General features: G+C 44.1%; 1 protein-coding gene across 1 annotated transcript in view; it reads right to left on the bottom strand.

The window, feature by feature from the left end:
- dyrk1b (dual-specificity tyrosine-(Y)-phosphorylation regulated kinase 1B) overlaps positions 1-8,848 on the bottom strand; it is a gene marked incomplete at its 3' end in the record, with an annotated part of 36,372 nt that extends 27,524 nt beyond the window's left edge. Inside the window, 1 exon segment of the mRNA XM_080541093.1 lies at positions 8,725-8,848. Coding sequence (XP_080397219.1) covers positions 8,725-8,839 — 115 coding nt within the window. The 5' untranslated portion in view covers positions 8,840-8,848.
- Between the last annotated feature and the right edge of the window lie 878 nt (positions 8,849-9,726).

Here is a 9,726-nt window from a genome sequence, read left to right on the forward strand (position 1 = left end):
CACATACAGTGGGTGGAGGCTGGGAGGACGGATATGAATGTAGAATATAAAAAACATAAATATATATAAACAAAAAACACTTTCAAATGTAACAAAATTAATTAAAACTTAGGCTGGGTTGCACCAACCTGGTTTAAACTAATCCTGGTTTAGAGTTAATCCAGGTTTAGTAAATCCAGGCTTAAACTAGGTTTAAAGTTAATCAGAGACGCGTTGCACATCATCATTTTAATCCTGGATTAGTTCAACCTGGTTTAAACCAGGATTAAATTATGTTCAGTGTCCGCCATCTTGGATTCAGACGAAATATTAAAAAATATATGATGTTGGCTAGATAAATATGGCCCTAGATAAATTATAGATAGCATCTCGCACATAAATAGCATTAAGGTTGATGCGGGCTCACTAGTCAGCTTTAGCTTTTATCTTGGCATGACCATTTTATATTAAAACAGCTGCTAGCATGCTAATTTCGCTATGCGAATGTTACGAGTTGACTAGTTAACTAGCCAAACAAAGCCACATCACATCATCACATCAGCCAAAGTGGTGATAAATTCCATAACTGGATACTCATTTGTTTCCAGTCATAGTTGGCTAGCTAGCTAGCTTACTTACTTATCAAAGGTATCATAAGACCTCTGCAGCTCATCCAGGATGCTACCGGCCGTCTGGTGTTCAACCTCCCCAAAGTCCCCCTCTCCTCCGCGCCCATCACCGGCTCCCCATAGCAGCTCGCATTAGACTCAATGCATGACATTGAACCATGGTCACAGAATCAGTCAAGTTTATTGTTACATCCTACATACAAGTAGGCCTATCTTTTTGGAGTTCACAAGTCCACAGTGTGCAGAATTGTCAGCAAAGTATCAAAAGTATAATAATATACCATGCCATCTACCGCATCGCGCAAGCCTACCACCCGCAATCACTCGCAAAAAGCTCCGCTAGCACCATCGGTGGTCGGTGAAAAGCCGACGTGACAGCTTTGTGTGTTCGCCTACCCGGCAGCAACTGTCAGGAACTGTCCCTTGCTACATGCAAGCAATGATCAGCCTCCATACACCTGCCCGTTCACTCCGCTCCTCCACCTCTGCTGGCCGACCGGCACCACCGCCTCTGCGGGGCTGCAGTGGTCGTGCTGCACGGTCACGTCAGCTTTTCACCGACCACCGATGGTGCTAGCGGAGTTTTTTGCGAGTGATTGCCGGGTGGTAGGCTTACGCGATGCTGTAGATGGCATGGTATATTAACCTTTGACACTCTGCTGACAATTCTGCACCCTGTGGACTAGTCTAGTGAACTCCAAAAAGATACTTGCATAATGGGATGTAACAATAAACTTGATTGATTCTGTCACCATAGCTCAATGTCATGCATTGAATCTAAAATAAAACAGGGAGCAGTTTTGTTACCACTCTACCCTGTACCATTAGCGCTATTTCACACTGACCATTTTCCATTTACAAGGGAACACAAAATATAACTGTACCCTTGTCTATGTTTTTTTTTCTTTGCCTTTCCTCTTCCAAGAGGTGTAATATGAATGTGTAAATCTCAGGTTCAATGCAGTGTTACTTTTGAGGGAAACAAAATACTGAGTATGTGTAAAAAGGACAGGACATTGCATATGAAATAGATATCAGACCCTATAATATGAACAGCTAAATCAATCACATTATTTGGTTGGTGTATTCATTATTCATATTGGTTTGAAGATGGTTCTGAATACTGTACAATCCATGTAGGTAGTAGACATGCTGGAGGGCGTTTGAGAGTTCCTCTCACTTCCATGCTTGATAGCTGGTGCAACCTTCCCATTGAGGTATATGACCAGGGGTGCACATAACTGGTGCGCCAGTGCGCATGAGTCGCCAAAATGCATGCTGCGCGGCAGATCAGCCGCATGAACGCGCTCTTGCGCACCAACAGCTGGAACCGCTGGGAGAGGAATTTACTTCCTCAAAATCCAACTGCTGACTGCTGACTGCTGACTGCTGCATCACTGCAAGCCCCACTAAGTAACTATTTGCCGTCCCCTCAGCCGAAGGCCCGACGAGTAATCCATCACAACAGTTGACCGACGACGACCACGGCGACTCCCCTCACGAAAACATCCGGAAAGTATCGTAACTCGTACTTTCATTCCGCGTATCGCGTATCGCACGGTTATCACGCCGCCACGTGAAAATTCAGTCCCGAACAACTCGTCGCTAAAAGGAAAAACAACACCAAGGGACACGTTTCTTTTCTCTGAAGCTTTCAAACGTTCAGACGTTTGTTTTACAGCTTCATTATCGCACCTCGACCCCTGACCCAGGGAATATGGTCGTGACTCGCGAGCTCGGGGAGCACCAAGCAGCATCCCTAGGTGCTCCTCTGAGCACTGGCCCCAAAAAGTTATGTGCACCCCTGTATATGACAGTAAACAGTATTTTGTAAAGCTATACCATTGGGAAAACTCACAATTGAATTATTCACTTTATATCACTATAAAATGATATCACATTAAAATTATTATTAAAATTAAAATGTAATAAAATTCAATTGGGTTTAATCTGTCTTGAATTTTCCTGCAAGAAACTCTTTCCTTTATTCTCATCCAGCGAAGATATGCAGCCATGTTGTCATTAAAACTGAAATAAACCTAACATAAACCTCCTCCAGGGGTGGTTTAAATATAATTGCTAATCCAGGTTTAAACTAGGTTTAAAATGACTGGTGCAACAGACCTGGATTAGCAGAGGCTTAGATTTAAACCAGGATTAAATTAAACTGAGTTTAAAATAGGTTAAAGCTAGCATTAAAGTTTGGTGCAACAGGATTAGTAGATAAGCCTTGATTTAAACCGGTTTAAATTTTAAACCAGGTTGGTGCAACCCAGCCTTAGAAATGTAAAAGTGCCTCTTAGGCTTGACTGCTGGTATAGGAGAGGAGAAATAACAGTCAAAGTGCAATTTAGTCTTGACAGCTGGAAGGCCGTATACGCATTCTGTGCCTCCACGACACGCTTGTATCATATATGACACGCTTGTATCATATCATATATGACACGCTTGTATCATATCATATACGACACGCTTGTATCATATCATATACGACACGCTTGTATCATATCATATATGACACACTTGTATCATATCATATACGACTAGGGATGGGACGATTATCGTTTTTATCGTTAATCGCGATAAAAACACCCGCGATAACTTATCGTGGAGAATTTTAATTATTTGAATAATCGTCATAATCGTATGTTATGAATAAACTGTGTTTAACAAATGTCTGGCGCTATTTTTCAGCCTAGTCTACATTACCTTTGCAGTCAAGTTAGCGACTGTTACTGTAATATAATTGCAATTCCTCACATGAGCCGTGCGCGAATATCCTCACAGAACTTGTCTCGAGCTATTGTTCAGCCTGCATGGGTAACGATACTGTCAAGTCAGCCTTGTCAGTCAGTCACTAGGTAACGTATGCTAGCCTACTCACCATGGCTGGTGAAAAACTTTAGACGGGATACTGTCATTGGCCTTCCTTGTTATTACCAGGCAGTGACAGTCTATGGCTGCAAAAGGCACGGTCGCCCCTAAGCTTTAGCAAATATATTGTGGTTTACTTAATACTGTTCAGCACTTGAGGTTACATGCAATGCATGACTTGTGCTATAGGCTAAATACAATTATTAAAGCGGCAAGTAGCAAGTGTGCGCATCAAAGGCATTAGGCACGTAACATCCATGCTGTATAAACACATGACAACCGTCCGTTATTTCCCGAACTTTGCCCGAACCCCCTGCGAGGACCCGGGGAACAACGGTACGCTCCCCGCGGCTGCTATCAGACTGGCCGCGGGAGTGAGTGTTGAGGGAGAGAGGAGACGGCAACCCTCGCTCGCCATAGACTGTATCCCTACTCGTCTCTCCTGAGCTTGGTTGTAACGTGAACCGTGGAATACGGGGTATGTTAGATGCTTTACAGTAATTCCCCAAATGACCAGAAAAGGAAGTTAGATTTGTCGCTGGTCGCTTTTGACTAATTAAGTCGCCAAGGGGCTCTGGAAGTTGGCAACACTGGGAGTGCGTTCTTTAAACTTCCTTGGGTACGTTAATGAAAGGTGCTGATTGGCCGAAAAGGAATTGCACTTTCTTAAGGACCCGGATTATGGCCAGAGATATGTGCCACTAGAATCTGAATTTGAATTACTGACTTAAAATGTCCTAAAAATACAACAAAATCTAAGTTAAAGTGATTACAGTGTTTTATTGGCATTCCAAAAAATATATACGCTTGTATCATATCATATACGACACGCTTGTATCATATCATATACGACACGCTTGTATCATATCATATATGACACGCTTGTATCATATCATATACGACACGCGTGAAGCAATGCAATGTTTTCGTTCCCTCATCGCTGTATTAAATGCCAAAAGCCAAATGAACGACCACACAACGCAAATTTGTACCAGCCCGGGCCTTCCTCTGACTGTTGCCATGTTCTCACCTCCACCTTCCTCTGACTGCTGCCATGTTCTCACCTCCGCCACGAACATCTGAACAAGTCACAGAAGCAACTGTGTTCCAGACAAACTCCACCTCCTCCTCAAAGGAATGCAGTGTCAACCACTCAGGCTGCGTTCAGAATGGCAGACTAGCATACTAGATATGACCTAGACTAGCATACTAGATATGACCTAGACTAGCATACTAGATATGACCTAGACTAGCATACTAGATATGACCTAGACTAGCATACTAGATATGACATAGATTTTGATGCAGTGCGTTCACACAGTATAGTATGTGAAATCTGAGTATGCGAGAAATCTTGTATGGATGGTGTATCTAGTATATGGATACCCTAACCCTAGTATGGATACTAGATTTTTCCCGTATATCATGACACCACACAGTTCCTACTCAACTTCCCCAAAATGCATTGTGCGTCTCTTCAGTCTCTTCAAACTGCATCATACAAACGCATCACACACACCTCCATCACACACACCTAGCCCAATCACGAATGGTCCCAGGATTGTAGCTTCAGACAGACAAGTTGGTTGTAGTGCTTGCTGCAGCAAGCCCACGATATGTTATTGCTCATATATATTTATTTTAATCATGTTCTTTTACCAACTGCTAAGACAACAATATAGTAAAATTACAGCTTTTAGCCAATGGAGGTTTAAAATGGAGGATTTAAATTCCCTGCTCCCGGCGAAATGCATTCTGGGAGGCAGTATGCATACTGTGTAAACGGTTGGCTGGTATTGGCATACTTATTATGAATTTAGTAGGCAGTATGCAGTATATACTCATTGAGTATGCTAGTATGCAGTATGCTAGTATACCATTTCGACCACACAGCCACAGACTCCTCCCCCTCAGACACAGACTCCTCCCCCTCAGGGAGGACAGAGACAGACTCCTCCCACTTGGCTCTGTCACTATGGCAACATTCGAGGAACGATCTCGCATTTCCATGAATGAACATGAATAAACGGTCTGTTTTAATTATGCACTCTGGCGCTACCCAGTGGAGAACCCTGTTAGAGATAAACACAAACACACACACACACACACACACACACACACACACACACACACACACACACACACAACCCCAACCCTAACACTGCTCTAACCCTGTCCTAACCCCCCCAGACCTCTCCTAACATCTCCTAACCTCTCCTAACCTCTCCTAACATCTCCTAACATCTCCTAACCTCTCCTACCCGCTGGCTGCTCCACCACCACACCAGGAGAGGAGAGAGGCTGTAGTCTGACCTCTGACCCTAACACACACACCTCCATCACACACACCTCCAACACACACACCTCCATCACACACACCTCCATCACACACACCTCCATCACACACACCTCCATCACATACACCTCCATCACACACAGCCTCCATCACACACACCTCCAACACACACACCTCCATCACACACAGCCTCTATCACACACACCTCCAACACACACACCTCCATCACACACAGCCTCCATCACACACACCTCCATCACACACACCTCCATCACACACAGCCTCTATCACACACACCTCCATCACACACACCTCCATCACACACACCTCCATCACACACACCTCCATCACACACAGCCTCCATCACACACACCTCCATCACACACACCTCCATCACACACAGCCTCCATCACACACACCTCCATCACACACACCTCCATCACACACACCTCCAACACACACAGCCTCCATCACACACACCTCCATCACACACACCTCCAACACACACACCTCCAACACACACACCTCCAACACACACACCTCCAACACACACACCTCCAACACACACACCTCCAACACACACACCTCCAACACACACAACTCCAACACACACACCTCCAACACACACAGCCTCCATCACACACACCTCCAACACACACAGCCTCCATCACACACACCTCCAACACACACAGCCTCCATCACACACACCTCCATCACACACACCTCCAACAAACACACCTCCAACACACACAGCCTCCATCACACACAGCCTCCATCACAGCAGGGGTCCCTACTACTACACATACAGATACTACAGCACATATCACACACACACACACTCACACTCACACTCACACACACACACACACACACACACACACACACACACACACACACACACACACACTCTTTACCATTACTTTACACTCAAGTTTTGCCAACTTTGATCTTTGCGTGTGTGTGTGTGTGTGTGTGTGTGTGTGTGTACAAATAATCGACACTTCCCTTTCATCAGGAGTTTTCCCTGAAACCCTGAAAACTGCAGTTATTAAGTTTCTACTAAAAAAGAACGGCCTAGACCCATTTGTACTGAACAACTACAGACCCATATCAAACCTTCCCTGTACAGGAAGAATGATTGAAATGGTTGCCCACAAACATTCCTTGACATTCGTGTAAACATTGACTCCTGAAAAATCTCAGTTTTGGTACAGTTTTGGTACCTTAGCGCTGCCTTTGACACTGTAGACCACGACATTCTAATAGATAGACTAAACACCTGGGTAGGACTTTCAGGCACTGTCCTAAACTGGTTTAGATCCTACCTACAGGACAGAAGCTACTATGTCTCTATTGGCAACTTTGTATCTGACCAAATTAAAATGACATGTGGGGTTCCCCAAGGATCAATCCTTGGCCCCCTCCTATTCAATCTCTACATGCTTCCATTGGGACACATCATAAAAAAGAACAACATTGCCTAGTACCACAACTATGCCGATGACACTCAAATCTACATAGCCCTCTCACCAAACGACTATAGTCCCATCAACAATCTCTGTAATTGCATTGAACAAATAAACGCCTGGATGACACAAAACCTCCTCCAATTAAACCAGGACAAAACAGAAATAACAGAAGTAATTGTATTCGGTGCACCTGACAAAAGATCGAAAGTCAGTGCAAAACTGACTCCGATCTAAACTTCAACAGCCACATAAACTTGATAACTAAATCAGCCTACTATCACCTGAAAAACATAACAAGAATGAGAGGTTTCATGTCCAAACAAGACCTTGACCAAGACCAAGAAAAACTCATCCATGCATTTGTTCGTAAGCTGCAGCTCATCCAAAACGCCGCTGCTACAGTCCTAACAAAAATGAAGAAGTTTGAACACATTAAACCAATCCTGAAATCTCTACACTGGCTACCAGTCTCTCAGAGAATTGAATTCAAAGTACTCATAATTGCATCCAAATCACAAAGGCTTCGTTCACACGGCAATGAAATGTGACCCAAATCCGATTTTTTTTGCCGACATGCGACTCAGGTCTGATTTATGCATGACCGTGGGAACAGCACAAGTCACATGAAATCTGACTTTTTAAAATCCGACCTGGGTCACGTTCAGAGGTGGTATTACATCGGATACATATCTGATATTTATACTTTCTTTTATTTATTTTTACTGCTCAATCTTTTCAGTTTGTAAAGCGTCTTTGAGTGTCTAGAAAAGCGCTATATAAGTCTAATGTATTATTATTATTATTATCCATGGTTACTTCCGTAAACAGTGCGCTGCATGTGACATCCTGACGTCATTGTTATTGTCCTTCTGTGCATGCGGGTCTGTTCAGGGCTGTGAAATGTTCACACGGGAGTCAATGTAGGTCACATTTTAAAAGTAATGTGAACTGCCAAACCAAAAAATCGGATCTGTGTAAAAATTCAGAATGGTCTTGTACCAAAATACATATCAGATCTCCTCCCACCCTATATTCCAGCAAGGCCCCTAAGGTCAGCTGAGACTAATCAGCTAATCATTCCAAGAGTGAAAACAAAACACGGTGCAGCAGCTTTCAGTCACGCTGCTGCATGCTCCTGGAACAAACTCCCTGAAGAAATCAAACAGGCCCAAACCCTGAATATATTTAAATCTAAGCTAAATACTATTATGTTTTGCAGCAGTTATGATTAAACACAAACACTTCTATTAATGTATTTTATCCATTAACTATTGTCTCATTAAATGTTTTATCTATTTACTTCTTATATTTGCTTTTATTCATTGTCATTTTTATTTTCTTACTATGCTCCTCCTGCTGTATTTTAATGCTTTGAATTACTCTGTTGTATGAAATATGCTGTACAAATAAACTTGCCTTGTGTGTGTGTGTGTGTGTGTGTGTGTGTGTGTGTGTGTGTGTGTGTGTGTGTACTAACTTGTGCTGGATTTGCGTAGCTGCAGATGAGGCTGCGGGGCGTAGCGGGGCTGGGGGGGGCGGGGCCAGGGCTGGGGGGGGTGGGGCCAGGGCTCAGGGGGCAGGCTGGCCACCATCCTCGGGGGCGTGTCCTCCACGCTGGACGTGATCACCATCGAAACACTGTGATTGGCTGCTGCGTCCCGGAAATCAAGTCAGTCAAAGTTCAGACGTGTTGGGGGAGGGACTGACCCGCCATAGGCTGGGTCTCTGGCTGGACGGGGGGGAGGCAGGCTGTCTGTTTGGGCAGGGGGGAGGCAGGTGTACGAAAGGTTCCACAAAAATATTTCTTTGTCAACAATCCTGAAGTGTTGGAGCCTCTGGTCCACTCCTCCTCTAAGGCCACAGGCTGGGCTCAACTCGCTGGGGGGCAGGCAACAATGTTTTAGAGAGTAAAAATATAATATAATTATCTAAACTATGTATTTCTTATACTTCATATATATGTTCTATTTCTTTTTTTTATATATAATGCTTCTCTGTGTATATGGGGAACAAAATATTTGGTTAGTCAGGTTAGCGCTGGGTTAGCGTTAGCGTGTTGGCCGCGGGGGGCATGGTTCAGGGGGGGGTCTCATCTCAGCCTGAGACACCCAGGAGACCCACGCTGCTACTGTAACTGTCCTGTAGACTAACTGTCCTGTAGACTAACTGTCCTGTAACTGTCCTGTAGCTGTCCTGTAGACTAACTGTCCTGTAGACTAACTGTCCTGTAGCTGTCCTGTAACTGTCCTGTAGACTAACTGTCCTGTAGCTGTCCTGTAGACTAACTGTCCTGTAACTGTCCTGTAGACTAACTGTCCTGTAACTGTCCTGTAGCTGTCCTGTAGACTAACTGTCCTGTAGCTGTCCTGTAACTGTCCTGTAGCTGTCCTGTAGACTAACTGTCCTGTAGCTGTCCTGTAACTGTCCTGTAACTGTCCTGTAGCTGTCCTGTAGACTAACTGTCCTGTAGCTGTCCTGT

Source organism: Nansenia antarctica (genome assembly GCF_963989245.1).
Source record: "Nansenia antarctica genome assembly, chromosome: 10".
In the NCBI taxonomy this organism is placed as follows: Eukaryota; Metazoa; Chordata; class Actinopteri; order Argentiniformes; family Microstomatidae; genus Nansenia; species Nansenia antarctica.